General features: G+C 36.7%; 1 protein-coding gene across 1 annotated transcript in view; it reads right to left on the bottom strand.

Annotated features, from left to right (window-relative positions):
- The window catches only part of LOC103027003 (rho GTPase-activating protein 6-like), a 40,783-nt gene that overhangs the window by 12,825 nt on the left and 4,991 nt on the right, over positions 1 to 22,967 (bottom strand). Inside the window, exons 2-3 of the mRNA XM_049485275.1 lie at positions 858 to 1,017; positions 389 to 457 (exon numbers count right to left, since the gene is read on the bottom strand). Of these exons, the coding sequence (XP_049341232.1) occupies positions 389 to 457; positions 858 to 1,017 (229 nt within the window). The remainder of the gene's footprint in view (positions 1 to 388; positions 458 to 857; positions 1,018 to 22,967) is intronic.

Below are 22,967 nucleotides of genomic sequence, written 5' to 3'. Positions count from 1 at the left end.
TTTATATAATTTTAAAAAGATCATAGGGGTTACTTTATGCTTTACAGAATAAACAGTTTGTTTTATAGTAAATAAATGATAATTGTGACTTTTATGTGCAGAAATTACATAGCAGGGCACAGCATGGCACAGATATCACAATGATTGATTGATGGATTAACATCAAAGAAATTGATCTTACTTACAGGTATTGCTGCTATTCATGAGATTAAAGTAGGAGTTTTTTGTAACTTTCTTTTATTTGTTACTATTCTTGAAAAAAAGCATTTCTGAGGTACAAGATCTTTGCATTATCTGTGTTTTAATTCTCTTAACTGCAAATCTAACTGTTTAGCCTTTACTTGCCTCCTTAACCCTGCTGCTAACTCATGCATTTCAAATTAAATACCTTTATCTTTCTTTTCTTTGCCCAGATAATCCAACTTCCTCCTGAGCGACTTTTTCCTCTTATGTCCATCTGAAAGAGAACAGAAGTTATACTTCTTTTACATGGAACAGTTTTTAGTTTTTTTAGAGAAGGCCTGATGATCTTAAGTTCTATTTGACAGAAATGACATGTTACATTTAACCTCAGTTTTAAAATTTTTACGTTTTGCTTGGAAACAAAATTTTAAAATCCACAAAAAAATTTCCAATCATGATTGTTATTTAGATTGTAGTATCTAAACAGATTATACAGTATGTGTTGGGCTAAACTGCTGTAGGCTGAATGGGTGGAGATAATCTAAAAAAGGGAACTTAATAATAAAGTGTGAATACTATAAATAATTGTGGTTCATGACAGATGTTGTCATAATGTATAATTTACCTGTGTACTGTTATAGTGTTGTTATAAATGATTAATAATGATTTATAACCTTTAGGGATGGAGATGTGGCAGCCCAGGTCATAATCCTGCAGCAGGCGCATGAAGGCGACCTCCTGCAGTCGAACTCTCTCCAGCTCTGATAAACTCTGCAGAGGAACCGCCTTCAGCCGAAAATACCGTCCACACACACTCCTCCACGCAAAGTCCCCCTGAAACACACACACACACATGCACGGAAATAAAAACCAAGCCATTTTTAACACATAATTATCTGCAAGATGTGTTTTATAGTTTACTCAGACCCCTAAAGTTCAGACCAGCAGTTTTAGCAAGCAAAAGAGTGATTCTGAAAAACTGGTGTCAAATTCAATGAATTCTGTCTTATAAACCTAGAATAAATGCAGAGTCTCTAGAATAATAATGCTGAAATCCAGTTAGCTTGGATGTCAGAATTGGAAATGATGGCAAACTTGAGATGCCAGTGTTTCAGAAATAAATTTACATTTCCAAAAAAACGTTAGCTAAACCATTTAAATGGGAAATATATTATGCAAAACTCTTTTCTTCCATCTGTTTTATGTAAGACAGTTATAAGAGTTTGGTGTCAGGAATCATAAGCTTTTATTAGTCTTTGAACAGCTTATTTGCATGATAGTTACAGCTTATTTGCATAAAGATGGCAGAGCCCTTAAACGGCTCATTCTGAAAGGGACTGAAAGTGGTAAGAATAGAGCTGTGAGATCTTTATCTTTATCTTTATTTGAGAGTGATTTTATGCAAAGAACTTCATGAACATGTTTTGTATATCTCATAGACCTATTCTAACTTGTGTAGAAATAGGTATAATATGTCCCCTTTAAAAATGATCAATGCTTTAAATGTAGTAAAAAAATATCTCCCTCATTGAATAGCTCTTCCTTTTTTATATACAGTATAAAAATACAAAGATTATACAGTATTTTGTACATATCCACACTCCATCAAAACATGTCCACAGAGAGAAGTTGAAAACTACTGTGTGTACAACTGATTTAATGACTTAAATACGTAATAATACAAGCATAATAACCCTGTAATACGACTGCTTTTACTACTGTTGTGGTGTGCGGTGCAGCCATCTTGGATTTGTAAGAAGAGCTATTCCAATGCATTTGGGGGCAAAGAGCTGAATAGGTTATCTTGGTAGAATAGCTAGCATAGCATAGAAGCTATGACACTTTCGTCAAAATCGTTAAAAAAAGTAAAAAACGCTAAGCTATTGCAATGTCATGTCATTAAATTCGATAAACAGTGAATCTCAGAAAATTAGAATATTATATAATAAGACCAATTGGTACTTTTGGCAGAGTGGGCAGTGTGCCAAGTCCTGCTGGAAAATGAAACCCACATCTCCATAAAAGTTATTATCAGCGGCTTGGACTGTGTGTCTCTCCACTCTTCCTCCAGACTCTGCTTCCTTAATTTCCAAATAAAATGTAAAATTTACTGACGATCAGTGATGGTTTGGCAGGTAGCTAACTGAAACATTATCCATATTACTTATCTTACTTTTCTGGCTTTCTGATGGATAACTCCACTTTTGACAACTATCTTGTTGTAACGGGTCTGTTTGTAAGGTAATCCCAATTGTCTAAATAGGGTATTAGACCTGTGGGGACATTACAGACATTACAGACATCACTACTTTTGGTTTGTTTGGTTACTGTCTTAGATCCAGAAGAACTTCCAGGGCTGTTAAAACACCCATTCCAACGCATTGCAAGATCCAGTGTGTAAATCCAGGCTGAATTTGCTTCTCTTTGATCTTTAAGAAGTCTTTACATCTACTGATTACAGGGCTACAGGGTGAGCTCGACCATTAACACCCAACTGGCTCAAGGCTGTTGTTGCTAATCATCTATCTGCTGACCCTCTCAGATGTTTAGAGGATGTCTATATAGCAGCAGAGTGTCTTTCATGCGTGAGTAAGAGATCAGGATTTTTGTCAGCTGTCTGCCTGACATTACACCACTAAATCTTGAGGATTTCTATTTTTATATCACATAAAAATCTTGCATGTTTAATAAAGAACAATACTGAAAAGCAAAATTATAACTGTAATAGAAAATAGAAAAAATATTTAAGTAAATATGCTAAAAAAAAAAGTCAAAATATAATGAATAAAATCGTAAAATTGGCTCTTTCCTGAACATTTTCCTGAATACAAATAAAACAGTTCATGTCCTCCAAACCTTTTGTTTTCTTATGTTTGTCTAGTTTTTACGTCTATTTTTAAACATGCATAATTTTGGTTAATTCCTGTTACTGATCTGAAATTATTAAGTGGAGTAAAGAGAGAACAGGCAGCTTCTTCAAGTGTCTTCTCTAAATCAGAACTGAGAGCTGTTAAAAGAAGGATCCCAATAAAAGTAAGAAGGCAGGAATGAGGGATGGGGGGATTGGAGGTGTTAAACTGGTAGAGGATAATATTTACACAACATTAGCATTGACGCCCCTATTTTGCTTATTTAACAAGATGAGATGAGATCACTGATTAGATTTAAGAACAAGACAGGCGTTTCCAATAAAGTGGCCAACGAGTGGAAGCACAAGGAACTGGATTCTAATAAAGCAAAAGTTTGGCTGTTTCTCAAAGCTTTGTGAGTGTTCAGCTGATTTGTTTAGTGTGATGTTTAATAAAGAGTTGTGTATGATATATTTATATATATATATTTTCTCCACTGAAGGTAGGCAAGCTCAGCAATCATCAGAAAAGTGATGCGTCGGCAGAAACTTGGCTAGCGTCTCTATCTGACTCTGCATTATTTAGACTGGCTGCATACAGAACTACTGTGCACTGTTTACTGTACACAGAATAAAGCTGTGTAATATATATCTCTGTCTGTATTAATACAGTGCAGAATTGAGCAACTGAGGGCTTTAAGCCAGAAAGTCTGTTGCATCTTAAAGGATTGAATCCAGATGGTGTAAATGAAAGGACACTCCCAAAACACAACGCAATCTCACTGCTGGATTACATTTTTAACAAAACATGGCATGTATATCATAATAGAAAAAAAATAAAAATGGAGATTCTGGTTTTCTTTCCAGTTCCACACTGCTGACAATTTTTACAGAGGTGCGGATTTCATTTTCCAGCAGGACTTGGCACACTGCCCACACTGCCAAAAGTACCAATTGGTTTTATATAACATTCTAATTTTCTGAGACACTGACTTTTGCGTTTTCATTGGCTGTAAGACATAATCATCAACATATCTCCCGGATATTAGGAGCAAATTAAAAGCAGAATCTTCTCTAAGCAAAATTAAATCTGGAGAAAAAAGAAAGTCCTGGTTCAACAGAGCAGATAGAAAAATGTTGGACTGGAGGACAGTGCCAGAAAACATGCATGAACACATCAGTAACACCAGCAGAATATTTATGGAATAATTTATCCGTAGACAATTTTATCTAGAATACTCCCTGTGGGGTAATCTGTGTAAAATCTGTGAGCCACTAAAACTACCTAACTGTGCTAAATAAAAACAAAAATGCTGAACATTAAAAGCCTACCTAGACAGGATTATGTTCTCAGGGGGATGTCTGTAAAAAATATTTTACTCTTCTACTCTTTAGTGATAAAACTCCTGCTTCTGGACTACAATTGAAAAAACAGGAGGACCAGTGAGTTTTTAGGCTTTTGTTTTTCTCGGTCACATGACATCACGGAGTTCAGTAGCTCCTTCATTTTCACTCGCTTTTGTGTTTTTTATGTGGATCTCTGTGGAAACCGCGGAGCGCCCAAACTGTAATTACGATGCACGGCAGTGGACAAATATCTATTTTATTAAAGGCGAGGAGACGAAACTCAGAGATGTGCGTCCGCACGGGACTAAAATTACCGGAGGAGCACGGAGTTCAGAGAAAAACAGTAAATAATTCAGCCTATAATTTTTTTTTTATCTCAGAGGACGTCTGAGAAAAACATGTACATGATCGTTCTGGACGGGAATAAAATCACAGAGGATAAAAAAACCCATAAAAGAGAGAGAAAATTACCCCAGAACCCCATGAGAAACTAATCCTGTCCGGATAAAGCTAAACACTAGCTGTCTAACTCTACTAACTTACATTAAACATATTTAACACTAAAACTAAGCTAAATCTAGCTTACTGCCATACATTCAACCCATACATTAGAGCATGGCAGCACTATAGAACCAATAAGGTAAAGTAAGAGCTAATTTTAATAATTTTATGTGATTTAAAACAATTTTTATAGTTTTATATACGGTATACCAATATCAAATATAAAATAATTTACAATTATTACAATAAAAAAGAAACAATTCAATAGTTTTTCACAGAGAGTTTATATCAGAATATTAGAGTCTTCTTTTGTGTTCATCACAAACAGAAAATACCATTCGTACCTTTTTCATCACTACATCATAGCTCAAGCCTTAAAGGGTTAAATTAGAAATATCTCACTGTTTAACCCCCAGTTTTTTTGCTCTATCAGTCCTTTCAGGATCTGTATGTTCTGAGTGCTGAGCAGCAGCAGCAGCAGACCCCTATAAACACATCCCTACTGTTCAGGTTTCAGTCTTCATTTACATCACAACGTCCTCCACGCTACACACACGATCTCAAACACGTCTCAACAAGAGCCTGTTGAGAAAGCTCAGCCTCCAGCTCGTCTTTACTGGAGATAAAAGAGAGCGACGGTTTCGCCTGAGAAATAAAACACACACAAGAGGGTCGGGCGAGGACGGCGTGACCAAATCAGTTACGGCCAGGCTTACTCGAACAAAAAAAGGCTATAAACTGTTTAAAAAGGTTTTTTTTAGCTCGTAATAGTAACTAAACATGTCTTGGTGTTTTTTGGAGGATAATCTACAAATATCTACGTTTTCTTTGACAAATATTGTATTTAAATATTTAAATCATTTTCTCATGCATTTATCAACAAAGTGCAGATTATCTGCTCATAATCCGCTCCAGTGCTTCATGACACTGTGTTTTAATGTGTTTTTGTGTGTGTTTGTGTCTTTCATGTGGCGCAATCCCCTCCCACACAGAAACCTCATTGTCAAATAAGCATGAAGAGAAACCAAACAAGACACTGTATTTGTTACTCTTTCACTATGTGTGTGTGTATATCTTCCTCTCTCACCCTTTGTTGCTCGTGTTAAAAATGGTTTTCAAAAAGATTGTATATAAATTGCATAAATTGAGTCCATACACAGATTTCTCCTGAAAACTGTTCATTTTGGTAAGCAAAGCCCACCCGGTTATTTACAGTAAGCTCAGATTTACAGGTTTCCACTAAGGCTAGCCATGGTTAGCGGCTAACCCAAGATATAAAAAGAAATAGGTCTTTCTTGTGGCTATATTCTATATTCTAAATGACAAATTTAGAATATATATCTGAATCTCCAGAAATATACTATACTGTAATATACAGCTCTGAAAAAAATAAGAGAGCACTTAAAAAATGATTAGTTTCTTTGATTTTACAAAAAAAACCTCTGGAATATAATCAAGAGGAAGATGGATGATCACAAACCATCAAACCACCAAACTGAACTGCTTGAATTTCTGCACCAGGAGTAAAGCAGCATAAAGTTATCCAAAAGCAGTGTGTAAGACTGGTGGAGGAGAACATGATGCCGAGATGCATGAAAAAAACTGTGATTAAAAACCAACCAGGGTTATTTCCCTAAATATTGATTTCTGAACTTTCTTTGAATCTTTTTTGTTATTTCTCATTTTCTGTAAATAAATAAATGCTCTTAATGACAATATTTTTTTATTTGGAATTTGGGAGAAATGTTGTCTGTAGTTTATAGAATAAAACAACAATGTTCATTTTACTCAAACATAAACCTATAAATAGCAAAATCAGAGAAACTGATTCAGAAACTGAAGTGATCTCTTATTTTTATCCAGAGTTTTATATATAGTTAGCCATATTTTGTTCTGCTCCTCATTCAACATAAAAGTCCCAAAACCCACAGCAGCACAGTCAGCACAATCTGCTTCACATTCCCTCCAATAACAGGACAGACCATCATCACTCGCTTTGACCCATCTGACCCGTGTGAAAAATACAGCGATGTGAAGGTCTGGTATAAATATGGTTTTCGTGCTTTTAGATCATCTTATTTATATAATAAAAGCTTGTAATTCCTTCTATACTGTCTGTTTATTTCTTTTTCTCTAAAAAGTGACGTTGGTTGAGAAGAGCACAGCTATGCTACACGCTATTTTACCACAACACACACTTCTAAACGGAGTTCTAACAATAGCCAGTGCAGTGCCCACTACTGTAGACCAGGACTTCCTGCTATTCAGCTGCAGAGGTCAACACTGTTTAATAAAACAATAAAACAAGGACATCGAAGATCTTCAGTTCAAACTCAGGTAATGTATTCTACAGATGTTCAAAAGGCCAATAACAAAACATACACACACTATAACACACACTAAACACTAAACATCTACAGTAGCAGTCAAAAGTTCAGAGACACCTCTCCTCATTCAGTGTTTTTCTTTATTTCTTTATTTAATGTATATTAAAGACATGAAATCATTTGCGGGACACATATGGAATTACGTAGTAAAGAGTAAAAAAGGGTTTAAATCAGCACTGTGACTACTCACTATCAGTCACTACTCACTACTAAAGATTCCACAGCCAACTGTCAGTGATATTATAACACAGTGGAAGAGACTGGGAACGACAGCGACTCTGTGCTCTGTCCGTGTAACATAAATACATAAAAGTGTGAGAACGTGAGTGTGAGTGTAAGAGAGTGAGTGACAGCGTTAGTGAGAGTGTAAAAGCGTGAGTGAGAGCATGAGTGAGAGTTATAGTGAGAAGGTGAGTGTGTGGGCTCTATGCCAAAGCCCTGGATTAACACAAAGAAACAGGAAGTGTCTCATTCAGGGAGTGACTTCCACCATTAATCATGTTTACATACATATTCACCGGTAATACACCAGTAATACACCAGTAATACACCAGTGATACACCAGTGATACACCAGTAATACACCAGTAATACACCAGTAATACACCAGTAATACACCGGTAAGTCACCAATACTACACCAGTAATACACCAGTAATACACCAGTAATACACCAGTAATACACCAGTGATACACCAGTAATACACCAGTAATACACCAGTAATACACCAGTAATACACCGGTAAGTCACCAATACTACACCAGTAATACACCAGTAATACACCAGTAATACACCAGTGATACACCAGTAATACACCAGTGATACACCAGTAATACACCAGTAATACACCAGTAATACACCAGTAATACACCGGTAAGTCACCAATACTACACCAGTAATACACCAGTAATACACCAGTAATAGACAAGTAATACACCAATACTACACCAGTAATACACCAGTAATACACCAGTAATACACCGGTAAGTCACCAATACTACACCAGTAATACACCAGTAATAGACAAGTAATACACCAATACTACACCAGTAATACACCAATACTACATCAGTAATACACCAGTAATACACCAATAATACACCAGTGATACACCAGTAATACACCAGTAATACACCAGTGATACACCAGTAATACACCAGTAATACACCAGTGATACACCAGTAATACACCAGTAATACACCAGTAATACACCAGTAATACACCAATAATACACCAGTAATACACCAGTAATACACCAATAATACACCAGTGATACACCAGTAATACACCAGTAATACACCAGTAATACACCAGTAATACACCAATAATACACCAGTAATACACCAGTAATACACCAGTAATACACCAGTGATACACCAGTAATACACCAGTAATACACCAGTAATACACCAGTAATACACCGGTAAGTCACCAATACTACACCAGTAATACACCAGTAATACACCAGTAATACACCAGTGATACACCAGTAATACACCAGTAATACACCAGTAATACACCAGTAATACACCGGTAAGTCACCAATACTACACCAGTAATACACCAGTAATACACCAGTAATAGACAAGTAATACACCAATACTACACCAGTAATACACCAGTAATACACCAGTAATACACCGGTAAGTCACCAATACTACACCAGTAATACACCAGTAATAGACAAGTAATACACCAATACTACACCAGTAATACACCAATACTACATCAGTAATACACCAGTAATACACCAATAATACACCAGTGATACACCAGTAATACACCAGTAATACACCAGTAATACACCAATACTACACCAGTAATACACCAGTAATACACCAGTAATAGACAAGTAATACACCAATACTACACCAGTAATACACCAGTAATACACCAGTAATACACCAGTAATACACCAGTAATAGACAAGTAATACACCAATACTACACCAGTAATACACCAGTGATACACCAGTAATACACCAGTAATACACCAGTGATACACCAGTAATACACCAGTAATACACCAGTGATACACCAGTAATACACCAGTAATACACCAATAATACACCAGTGATACACCAGTAATACACCAGTAATACACCAGTAATACACCAGTAATACACCAGTAATACACCAGTAATAGACAAGTAATACACCAATACTACACCAGTAATACACCAGTGATACACCAGTGATACACCAGTAATAGACCATTCAATATCAGACTTCAGCATTTATCAGATTATTATAGTGCTTCTGTAAATGACAGCATTTTCCCATTTTATTTCAGATCAGATTAAAAGAGATATAATTTACTTTAATCTTTTAATCTCACATATTTCAACATGTGTGAAAAAACAGAAGCTTACTTATTTACAATTACACTAATATAGCGCTTTTCTGCCACTCAAGGCACTCAAGGACACTTACAGTTACATTCCACACACACAAAAAACACCAGTGAAAAGCTTCAGCCAATCATGCACAGCGCATTCTCAACCGGAAACCACTGTCCACCTTTAGAACTGCTTCAAGCACTGAGGAGGTGACCCAGCACAGAGTGCCAATCAGAAAATACAGATGACTGGAAAAGCATACAGAGATGTCAACAGCCAGACGTTTATTCCTCTGCTTAAAAGTGCAGAAGCACTGCGCCATTAAAATAGCAATCCGCCAAAGTCAGCGCTCAGCTCACCTAACTCTTAAAGGAAATGGCAACTGACAAGCTGATTGATTTATTTCACATTACGTTATGCCAAAAATATTCCCATGATTAATTTTGTGCATTTTCTAGCTGAGCAAGGAGTACTTTTCTCGTCGTTACGATAGCAAAGACACAGTGACATGCCCTAAAGCAAGCTGCAATGACTCACCTATGGATCAGTAAAATAGCTTCCTTGGAAACAGTGACTTTAGATTTTTATTTCAGTACTAAAACTGTTAAACAAGGTCTAGAACCGTTTTAGAATAGAATAAAAAAATAAATTCATTACATTCTCCTGTGGCTTTTTCATCACATGCTGAGTTTCAGTGAGTTTCTGAGCAGCAGTAAAGATGAGTCAGACTGTCGACTCAGAGACTACAGTTTTCTCAGTATCAGATTATATTGCAGTGTTTGTAAATGTGTTAAATGGATTATTGCCAGAATCTGATTGTCTGTGGTGAATCAGATGATGATGAGCGTGTGCACACATGCCACTGTGCACCATCACTGAGATCTCTTACACTTTCTTTATTCTCTAACCAACCGCCACTCCTGATTCTCCTCCATCCAACAACTTTCATTTCTTTAATTTTAGCCAAACTGTCTGAGTCAGCGAGTGCTGTCTTGGATGGTTCCTCAAACACAGAGAACTTCTTGTTGAGCATAGAACTGTTTTACTGCAGCTGCTAAAAATGATCAAATAATATTATTCTGTAATTTTCTAATCTCAATAATAATCTAATATAATGTAGTTCATCAACCTGCAGCACTGTTAAAAACCTTTTACACTTTTACACTACAGGAAAGTGTATTGAAAAGAACTTCACAATATGATACGATTATACGATACGATATAGAGGATATGATTCAGTATGTTGCAATATATTGTGATACTGTAAGAGATAAGGTATATATGCGTGATTATATATATTAACCTTCATTTTACCAAACAATAAAAAACCTTATTTCAGAAACTCTATCTGCTTTCTGTTTTTTTTTTCTCATCAGTAAGAGAGGGGGGTTATAGTTTTATGTTCCTTGTGTCTCCTTCAGCTCTGCTTTGGAATATATTATATTTAAATTGCAGTTGTATAGTTTACGTTTAGAGGATGAGCAATTTAAGGCTCATTTGAGCTCACTGAAGCTCAGCTCTGATTGGTCCCTGTGATTTTAACGCATCTGACAGAGCAGAAAATCTAACAGGTTTGGATAAAAAAAAAAAATATGCAGCAACATTTTCCGCCAGTTTCGCACTAGGAATTATGATATTATTTTAATGAATTTAAAAAAGCCTGTCATTATAACTTTTTTATTCGGACGGTATGTTGTCCCTGGAATAATGGTGATAAATGATATTATTGTTAATTCAGGGTAATGTTATGGCACAGTGATAATAGTGACATAATGGCATAATAAAGCAATTATACACATTTAAAGAGCAGTTCACTTTTATTTATTAAGAATATTCATATATTGATACTAAATTGATTAAATTAAATATATCTATCTATCCCTAGTCAACTGCCATGGCTTTTAAGGAAAACAAATAAACAAAAACTAAAACAAAAATGTAATTTTAGTTTAATGTCTTTTCTTTAGAGAAATTACAGATGAAGCCAGAGAGCGGTGAGTACTGTTTCTACACCTTCAAATAAAGACTCTTAGAAACTGGAGGAAAAAAAACTGCTACAGGAAGACGTCTGACTGACCCACATGGAAACAGCAGCTTTAGCTTTTAGCTCAGATTCAGCAGTGAAATGAAGAATTAGAGTTAATTCTAGACAGGAGAAAAACTGCAGTATTAAAGTCATTAATAAGATAAAGATAAATAAACTAAACAATAGGGGTATCCTAAAACTTTTTAACGGTAGTGTACTGTATATCTATTAACTTTAAATCTGTACAACTGTATATCTGTATAAAGTGGGTGAGAAGGATGATCGGGGGATTGATATATCAAATCCGGATGTATTTTGTCTCACTTCATCAGATTATAGCAGAATATATTTTGTTTTTAATATAAATTAAACAAAAAATGCTTTGCATATCCAGCAGTTGCAACACCTAGAGACAACCTGCGTTTTTTTGACCTTCAGCAGAATGCACCCTTTCACAACAACGGCTGAGTCATTTGCATCCAACATTTCCTCCAACAACAACATTTCTGAGATAAATTCACTCCAGACCACACACAAGCCCCTCCCACTGCTTTATTCTGACCAATATCTTTATTCAGCACCTCTACATTCTTCTGCTCCATCACTAAACCCAAAGAGAAGAATCTACAGCCTCCTCTTCTATAAACAGATAATAATCAGATCATCCTGTACACAGTCTAATCTCTTTAATCAGACAGCACTCAACGCGCAGGACTCAGACTACAGGCGACTACATCTACATCTATAATACAACAATAAAGCACATTATAAACATATGTACCTTCTAAATCCATTTTATACTAATAAATGTGCATTAAAAGCCTTAGAAGAAAAATGATGTATATTAAAATCCCAGATCTGTTTTTAACAAACCCAATTCCACACCTCAGAAAGCATTTTCTGCTACTACAGTATACTTCTCAGCCCACCTTAGAAAAGCTATTCTGTACCGCAAAATCCCAGAACTGTAGCTTAAAAGCCCACTTCTCCACATCTAAAGCCAACTTCTATACCAAAGAAACCCACTTCTGTGCTTTCTAAGCCTATTTTATACCATATAAACCCATGCAGGTACCATTTCTGTGCCTTGAAACCTTTCTTTGTGCAATATTACTGCTGTAGAAGCAATTTTTTTGTACTTCTAAAGCTTCGAAGCATGTGTATACCTTATAAACCCATGTCTGTCCCATTTCTACCATTTCTACTGCTGTAGAAACTCACTTTTGAACCTTAAAAGCACACTGCTGAACCTCTGTCATTTTTATAACGTATAAACCCATGTCTCTACATTAAAAGTCTACTTTTGTGCCACATAAGTAGATTTTATATCTTTGAAGCCCTCTGTTGTATATTAGAAATGTATTGATGTACATTTTATGTACATTAGTGCACAGAATCAGCAGCACTGTTACATTAATGAGTTAAAACATCTGAAAAATTTGAGTCTAAAGCTTTAAAAGATCTAAATATTGTGACTCACGATCTGTGCTGTGTCTCCCATTATCTCCAAACCATGTGGTTCTGTCTGTCTGTCTCTCTGTCTGTCTCTCTGTCTGTCTCTCTGTCTGTCTGTTGGAGTGGGTGTTTACTCTGAGGGAAAGTGGCCGAGGGCGGAGGCAGAGTGCTGAGGGAAGCACCCAGTGAGCGAGTCTGTACTTGAAGAGTGTGTGTGTGTGTGTGTGTGTGTGTGTGTGTTTTACCCTTTACTAAACGTAGCTACAGCTTCATTACAGCAGCCTGACCCCTGTACACAGTATAGCAGTCTGTGAAACATCCTTACTATAATAAATATATCTATTAAATACATTTATTTTGGTTATTATATTATTCTTTATATATTTTTATATGTAAGTTTGAATGCTATTTTTTTCCATTTCAATTTCAAGAAAAGTAATTGCGAATTAAAAATGTGCAGAAGTGTGTTTCTCCAGAAAAGAAATACACATATTGTAACTCCACACTACTCTACAGTTGTTATGATTGATTTATGTATTTGTCTTTATATACAATAATATTATTATCCTACAATATAGAAAAAATAAATAAATAAACTAATCAACCTTTGTTTTGATGTCTTTATACATAATAACAATAATAACATTAATCTAATGTAAAAGAAATAAGTAAAATAAACTACATGAACGAAAATAAATAAAGAAAAACTCTGAATGAGAAGGTGTGTCCAAACTTTTGACTCCCGTCCTGCAATAACTGTCACTACTATCATCATTAACATCAATAACAGCTCTTATTGATATATAATACTAACAATTAACTTCACAATAGCAGTGAGAAATATGACAATATTGTATTACATTATCATACATTTGTTATTGTGATAAATTATACACATCAATATCACATCTGACGGTATTAAAAACACACTGACCAAATGCCCATTTCATTACAGAGAGTATAATTAGTCCTGTTTAATTGGATAAAGTAAAGCATATTATAAATTTAAAAAATGTAATTATACTGCTCTTAACTGGAGAATACGTAGATGCAGAAGCTTTTCCAGGCTTTTGGCTCCCTCTACAGGTCCACACACCACACAGCACATTAGTGAAATACAGTATCATAAAGTACATACTGGATAAAGAAGTGACGCAAAGACATCCAGAGCTTTGATGCTAATGCTATATTGATATTTTATAGTATTATAGTGACATTATATATACTAATATAGATATTATATTATACTGATTACTGCACATCCAGGCCTGGTTGCAGCTCTAATTTTAACCTAAATCCTACATATTATCATATTTTCACATGTGAAAATATATGGACTGAGCTTTTGAGCACTTGCAACCAATTCAAATGATTTTAATACTAAAACACTTTCGGAAATCTGGGCCATGTTCAGTTTACTGTCTCTTAACATTTAGAGTACATTTGTTGTTTTAAAGAGGATTAGCAACTGAAAATTAATGAATTATAATATTTCAAATTACTACTACATAATTACATTAAAGTATCAGATTAATCTATACTGCATATTTCATGAATCATTATGTACCAACATCACTTTTTTACCATAAACATCAACAGACACTTTTTACCACATTTACAATAGAAATAATAAAATCTGGTAAAACTACCTACACTAATGAGAAGTGAAGGCTCATGTGGTGTGTGCTGGGAAATGTCTTTCAGTCTACAGTGACCAGGTCAAGCATGCAGGTCACTTCCTTTTCCAGTGTTGTGACAAACCATGGGAACAAGCATAGTCACCAAAAACCTTCAAACACACCAGTGGAACACACCTTACTGACCAAAACCAATCAAACAGATCAGTAGAACACACCTAACTGACCAGAATCCACCAAACAGACCGTTGGAACACACCTAACTGACCACAACCCATGAAACAGATCAGTAGAACACACCTTACTGACCAAAACCCATCAAACACACCAATGGAACACAACTAACTGACCCAATTCCATAAAACAAACCAATGGAACACAACCAACTGACCAAAACCCATCAAACAAACCAGTAGAACACAACTAACTGACCACAACCCATGAAACAGATCAGTAGAACACACCTTATTGACCAAAACCCATCAAACAAACCAGTGGAACACAAATTACTGACCAAAACCCATGAAACAAACCAATGAAACACACCTAACTGGCCAACAACCATCAAACAGACCAGTGGAACACACCAAACTGACCCAAACTCATCAAACAGACCAATGGAACACATCTAACTGAAGAAAACCCATCAAAAAGACCAATGGAATACATCTAACTGACCAACAACCATCAAACAAACCAATGAAACACACCTAACTGACCCAAACTCATCAAACAGACCAATGAAACACACCTTTCTGGCCAACAACCATCAAACAAACCAGTGGAACACACCAAACTGACCTAAACTCATCAAACAGATCAGTAAAACACACCTAACTGACCAAAACCCATCAAACAAACCAATGGAACCCAAATAACTGACCCAATTCCATAAAAAAAACAATGGAACACACCTTGCTGACCCAAATTCACCAAACAAACCAGTGGAACACACCAAACTGACCCAAACTCATCAAACAGATCAGTAGAACACACCTAACTGACCAAAACCCATCAAACAAACCAATGGAACCCAAATAACTGACCCAATTCCATAAAAAAAACAATGGAACACACCTTACTGACCCAAATTCACCAAACAAACCAGTGGAACACAACCAACTGAACAAAACCGATCAAAAATACCAATGGAACATATTTAACTGACCACAACCCATCAAACAGACTAGTTGAACACACCAAACTAATCAAAACCCATCAAACTAATTAATGGAACACACCTAACTGAGCACAAAACATAATCAGGTCAATGAAACACAATTTACTGACAAAAACCTCAAAAAGAAAGACAGAAATGGTCAATAACTCAAAGCACACTTTTCAAATCTAAAATAGACCTCTGTTCTGTTCCTTTTCACAGTAATGTCTCTATTTTAGCCCAACCAGTGATCCAAAAGAAACAAAAGCTCTTCAGCAGTTTGTTGTGTTTGGATAAACTGCTCCAAACATCCCATGATTAAAACTTCAGAGAGCCAATCTGATTAATTCTGGAATCAACAAATTGGTACCAGACATTTTAGCACATTTGGAAAGTTGGACATCAATCATCCCGATATTCTTCTTCTGAAACACTGGATTGAATCAGATAGCATGTTAGCAGGTAGCTAATCCAATTATCAAATGTGTTTTATCCGAGTTAGTTAGTTAGTAAGAATTAATCAGTAGTAACAGAATCTTCCAATTAGTCCCAAAGGGTTCACATACACATTTTGTTGCAACTGTACATTAGGTTACCCCTCATTTTTTTAATGCAGTTGAGCATTTACAAAATAAAAGAGATTTAAATTATAAAAACCAGCAAACATTAAAAGATTAAATTAAGGCAAATTAAAATAATTCAGGCTAAAATGTAAACAATAAAACAAAGAGATAAATATTTGGAATAATAAAATATAAACACTGTTAAAGAAATAGAGGATAAAAAGTAATTGATGGAACTAAAATAAATAATAATAAAATAAAAAGTATAAAATATAAAAAGATGAAATAAATGAAACAAAAAGGTAAAAAGTTCAATGTAAAACCAATAATAAAAAAATAAAAGGATGAAATGAATTAAATAAAAAAATTAAAAAGGGCTAAAAGGTAACACATAAAATTAGATAAATAAAAAAGACGAAATAAATAAAATAAATGAAAAGGTAAAAAGAAAAAAACAGCTAAAACAGAAACAGGCTGTGTGAATGTGTTTATTAAAGGTCTTTTAATAGTAAACAGAATTTTGAACTTCTACACTAAACATCTACACTTTTTTGTGCATTACAGTACTCTAAGATACTGTAAACAGGTTCAGCAGACGAGCAGCAGACGAGCAGCAGACGAGGGGATGGAGTGGGCAGCAGACGAGGGGATGGGGTGGGCAGCAGACGAGGGGATGGAGTGGGCAGCAGACGAGGGGATGGGGTGGGCAGCAGACGAGGGGATGGGGTGGGCAGCAGACTGTTGTGGTCTGTGGAATGTCTGAACCCACGTGAAACAATAACGTAAAGCTCCAGCGCCGGAGGGTCAGAACATCCAACTGCAGCGGAAACAGAACGAGTAAACCCGGCTCAGCTGACCTGAATACTCAGAGTAGTGCAGGGGGGCAGGGGCACTTTATACTGAAGAGGAGGGGGTAGTTAGGGGGGGCTCAGGATAAAGGAAACACTAAACACTTGCTTTAACATCCCTTTTTAGCCCCATGTGGCTGTAATCACTCCCCCAGCCTGCTTCTAATTAAACTAAAGCAAAAGACCCACAGGATATTAAACACAGCAATAGAGTCGTTTATAATGTGCATTCAAAGATTTCCTCTGAAATCAAGGGTATTAGCCAGGAATCTGCCCCCCTTTGCTGCGGTTCATACGGTATACTGGAGGGTAGAACAGCACCAACAAAGAAGCAGATACAGCTCGCTAGCTAACGCTAACCAGTTAGCATAACAAACTAATACACTGTAGTAAAGGTAGCTCAGCTCTGTGGAGTCAAACACTCGTCTTGCTCCATCCTGCCTGGAGAGAAATAAGGAAACAGCACTTTATCTGAGGAGCTCCTGCTGCTGTTCCTCACTGTATGAATGTTTGTATCTGAGTAGAATAGAAAACACCAGCAAACAGCAAATATTCACTCTGAAAAGAGATGAATGGAACCGCACAATTCATCCACAGCTCCTCCAAAGTTCCTCTCGTCCCCCAGACAATCCCAGAATCTGTCCTGGGTAGATTACTGTGAAGAGGATTTGATTGTATTCTGTCCCACAAGAGCATTACTGACATCAAGTAGTGACATTGCCACTCCAAAGATGTTAAACATATTTTAAACATATTTTGTATGTCTGGTCACAAAAATGAAGCAAAAAAAATGTTGCATGGTTTTCCAGATGCTCTGGGGACAATTTGGGGAATTTTTGCCAATATTCTGACCTTTTCACCTTGTTCTATCTTTTTTGGCCTTTTTCATTCAGTTCTGTAATATACATACTTAAAATTAATACTTGGAACTTGGATGGAAACCCCTCTTATTAAATCTAACCAGGTTTGCTCATATAGACCAGTTCACACTCGATGGACCAGAATCGCTGATGCTGAGCAGCACAGAAACAAAATCAGCAAAGACTGAACTTTCAGTTCTGCATGTTTGAGATTTAGATTCTCTGCAACAGGCCAGCATTCATGAGTAACTGTGTCAGAAACATAAGATGACAGAACATTAGCAGATAGGAGAACTTTCAGGTGAAACTTGCCTTTAATGGTAAGAGTCTGGGCTGAAATGTTCCTCTACTTCGCTAAATATGTTTCTGGCCTGGTGATGTTCTCAACAGTGAGCCAGGTTGGAAAATCTTAGCATGCTGACGTGATGCTGGATTCTTCCAAAGGTGAAACTGTTCTGTAGTAGAACAAAAAAGTACAAGATAGGACAATCCTACCCACGCAAAGAGACTAAGAGGGAGATGGCTGTGACTATCACTGTCTGGACACTGACGTATGGCTGTGGCATCACTGTGGAATTGAACCTGTGACCTCCTGATGACAAAATAACACTCAGTACACTCAACCTCAATTTCTATTTTACTTTTATTCTAGTTATTTATACATTTCCAGTCTGTCCTCACTTCTAAGTTGAGACGCTGGGTATATTGTTCTTTACTGTGAGAAACAGAACATCAAGACCTCAAACAGGGACAAAAACACGTCCTTCTCTCTGCAGAGTTTGTTATAAAGCTTGGTTAAACTGGACCGGTCTCCAGCGGGATGAAATATGTGGTCAGGGACGAATGCCAGGCCTTGCTGAAAGAAACAGGAGTTGAGGCGAGCTTCATGTAAACCAGATGTCGCTTTACTTAAGATGATTTCAACTCTGCCACTTGTCTGCATGGTTTATGAGTGACTGCAGGCAAAACCTAGCATTGACATCTACTGTAAGCATCATTACTGCATTTTAATTTGGCTATTTCAAACAAGAATACATACGTTACGTGCACTAGTTACATGAATGAATGAATGAATGAAGGTTAACTTATAAAGTGGCTTTCTAGAAATCCAAAGAAACAGTTTTATACACAACCATTCACACTCAGCACTCACCTACACACCAGTGAAAAATGGCAGCCAATAGCGCACAGCATACTCTCAACCGGAAACAACCCCGTCCACCTGGAGGTCGGCATATTTACCTGATCTCCATCTTTTTTAAGTGTGGGAGGAAACCAGAGTCTGAAAACAGGAGGAAACCCACGCAGACACGGGGAGAACATGGAAACTCCACCCAGATAGGGACTTGAACCCAAGACCGCAGTGCTGGGAGGATAATGTGCTAACCACTAAGCCAACGTATAACCGTATAACCATAACAGAAGTAAACACATACAATATACAGTATGGATAAAAGTATTTTAACACATCTCTCAGTTTTATCTTAAATTCAACTATTTTATACAGTTCTATTGCAAGGGCTGTATAAAATCAAGCACTTAGCCACACAGTCTGTCTTTACAAATGCACATAAAATAATGCGTTGTCCTAAAACAGTGTTCTTCGACACAGTAAAATTGTGTATCCTCTAGATATTCTAGTATATTCTAGCATCCTAGTTCTGTCATAGTTACTATTTAATAATTACTTTCTCTCAATAAATAAATGGACAAGTCTAATATTTTAGTCTAGATTGTTTGGTTCGGTTTTGATTATGTTTTTGGTCATATTTGTGTAGAAATCACTAAATTACTAAAGATTTAATAAACTTTAAAGTACCACTGTAGCTGTAAAGTAAAGCACTAACTTTTTTACTCAATTAATGCATATCAATTCAGAATGGCCTGCTATAAAAACTCATGTAAGTCTAATATGTAGTTGTCTTAATAGTATGTTGTCTAAATCTCTAAATCTGAATATTACAGAGAGCTATTCTCATGCATTTGTGTTTCAGCCGAGTCAACAGTTCATCCCTCAGGGCAGACTGTACAGAGACGATGTCTGACCAAAGAAGGCATAAAAAACGACCCCAATTAAAAGAGCCGCAGATCCAGAGCCAGGCCAGGATCGAAGCCTTATCCCTTCATTATTGTTTCTGAAGGCCTGAACGATGTGCAGGGCTTAACGTGCAGGTGAAACACTGTCAGCTCCGTCTTCCTGTTATTGTGGCGCTCTACTGGAGAAAATCTAGGATACACAGCACAGCTCAGCACAGCAGAGACACAGAGATAAATCACAGTAAAATGCTTCTGGTGAAGCTCAGTTACAGACAGAGGAACTGAGAACACAGCTGCAGGTAAACGCAATACACCAACACACATTAGCAGTGCTAAAAAGGTTCAGAAATCAATATTTGTTGAACATGTTCTCCTCCACCAGTCTTACACACTGCTTTTGGATAACTTTATGCTGCTTTACTCCTGGTGCAAAAATTCAGCAGTTCAGTTTGGTGGTTTGATGGTTTGTGATCATCCATCTTCCTCTTGATTATATTCCAGAGGTTTTCAACTTGGTAAAATCAAAGAAACTCATCATTTTTTAAGTGCTCTATTATTTTTTTCCCAGAGCTATATTTGAACATAATGGCAATTGTATTTGAAAATTAAATACACAATGCACTTACTGGTCATTTTATTGGAAACACCTACTATACAGTTTTCAAATAGTTGTACTACCGGACCATTTAATGGCATAATGGCACACTTTGGGTGTTTTATTGTATTGGAAACACCTACTATATAGGTACACACTTTGACCTGTTTACTGGAAACTCCTACCCTATAGGTGGGTTCACTGGCCACTTTATTAGAAACACTTATAATATTGGTTTACACTTACCATACAGTTGCACTACCTGGACATTTTTTTCAGAAACACATCTACACAGGAAACACCCACTATATAGCCCTGCCCTGCTTATTTGCAACAAATAGACGAGTTTACTGGCCATTTTATTGGAAACACCTAACATATAGTTGTACTACTTTGCCATTTCTGTGGTAACACCAACTACTGTATATTGGTTCACTTATTGGCTGTTTCATTGGAAATGCCAATCGTGTAAGGACATAAGAAATGGTAAAAAGTGTGTTTTTGTGTGTGTAATTCTGGGCAGTGTGTGAGTCCTGCACTCTATATATAAGGAAGCTGCAGCTTAATAAAATAAACACAGCACTTATTTTATGAAAATATTTACACAGACACCCCCCCCCCCCCCCCCCTGCACACACACACTCCAAATACACTACATCAGCCAAGATATATTCAGAGAACCAGCATGATCAGCAAGACCAGTCTGGAGGACCAGCAAGACTAACATTACCAATCTGGAGGACCATTATGACTGGCATTACCAATCTAGAGATGACCAGCAGGACCAGCCTAGAGGATCAACAAGACTGGAATTACCACTCTGGAGGACCGTCATGACTGGGATGATCAATCTGGATCAGCAAGACCAGTCAGGAGGACTAGCATGACCAGCTGGTCCAAGCTGGTTGAGCTACATCAACTGGTTGACCAGCATTACCAAACTAAGATCAGCTCAGAATGACCAAAACCAGCAGATAGCAAATGCTGGTCTAGAGCTGGATATTTAATCAGTAATATAAATAATTAGTACAGTAAAAAACAATGCTAGCTGCATACATTATTATGCATGTTGTTTATATTAAGAATTTTGTATTTTTGACAGTGAGTAAAGCAGAGAGAAGGATCTTGATAAAAGCAGGTTCTAAAACAGATTCCCGCAAACAGATTCAACAGTTTTAGCTGTTTGATTTAAGACTGTCTGCCTCTGAAACAGTAGAATAAGTACAGGCTGGAGGAGGAGCTGTATTTATAATGTCTGAACTTTTCTCCATCAGCGCTGCTCCCACAGGGCTGCACATCTTTCCCACTGAAAACAAATTAATTTGGGGAAGCCTCATTATTTCCAGGCCTGCAAACCCCAGAGAGAGATTAACGCCACATCGATTAGACCTGAGCACCGCAGAGCACGTCAACAACTACACCAACCTCTCGGCCAGATCCACTTCAGAACGTCTCTCTCAATCCACAACAACCACCTACAGCCATCTGCTGTGATTCTTTATGTTCTACAGGTTTCAAATGTGCATTAAGTTGGATGCATTTTCTGACCCTACAATCTGTGTTTCTCAAGTCTTTGGCTACGTTCACATTTCAAGCCACGTTGCTCAAATCCGATTTTTTGCTCAGATCTTGACGGTTCACATTCACTGTAAATGTAAGTGATCTGTATCTGTGTGTAATGTGAATGAATCTGTCTCTAAAACGTCTCACATGCTGCACATTGATACCTGTATAAACACCTCCTTCTTCACCAACAACAAAAACCCTCATATTAGAGAGAGGAGAGACTCGTAGCTTTATAAAGGGAAATGGATGAGTTAGCAGCTCATATGTGGAGCATCTTTTGCTGGAGTGGAGAGTAAACAGCTGCTCTGAAGTTCATGCTCAGGTCCAGGAGCTGAAAAAAGGACAGGCGGTTTGCTTTTGCTGTTTTTTTTTGCAGCTATAGCTGCACAGCTGCACCAAGAGATGCAGTGTGGGTATGAGAGAAGAGAAGCACGTAGCGCTAATGCTAATGCTAATGTGTAAAAGAATAAAAAAAGACGAATGAATTCCGATTTGACCGTTCATATTCATGTCACATATGCTTGGATCAGATACTGTATGTATCCGATTTAGGATCACATATGAAAGTGACTCAAATCTCTCTTTGTTTTTCTCTTTGTTTTATAAGAGATATTAGTT

The sequence above is a fragment of the Astyanax mexicanus genome, chromosome 11 (assembly GCF_023375975.1).
Source record: "Astyanax mexicanus isolate ESR-SI-001 chromosome 11, AstMex3_surface, whole genome shotgun sequence".
Taxonomy (NCBI): Eukaryota; Metazoa; Chordata; class Actinopteri; order Characiformes; family Acestrorhamphidae; genus Astyanax; species Astyanax mexicanus.
Note: the sequence above shows the minus strand (reverse complement) of the source record. Positions and strands in the feature narration are given on the sequence as shown.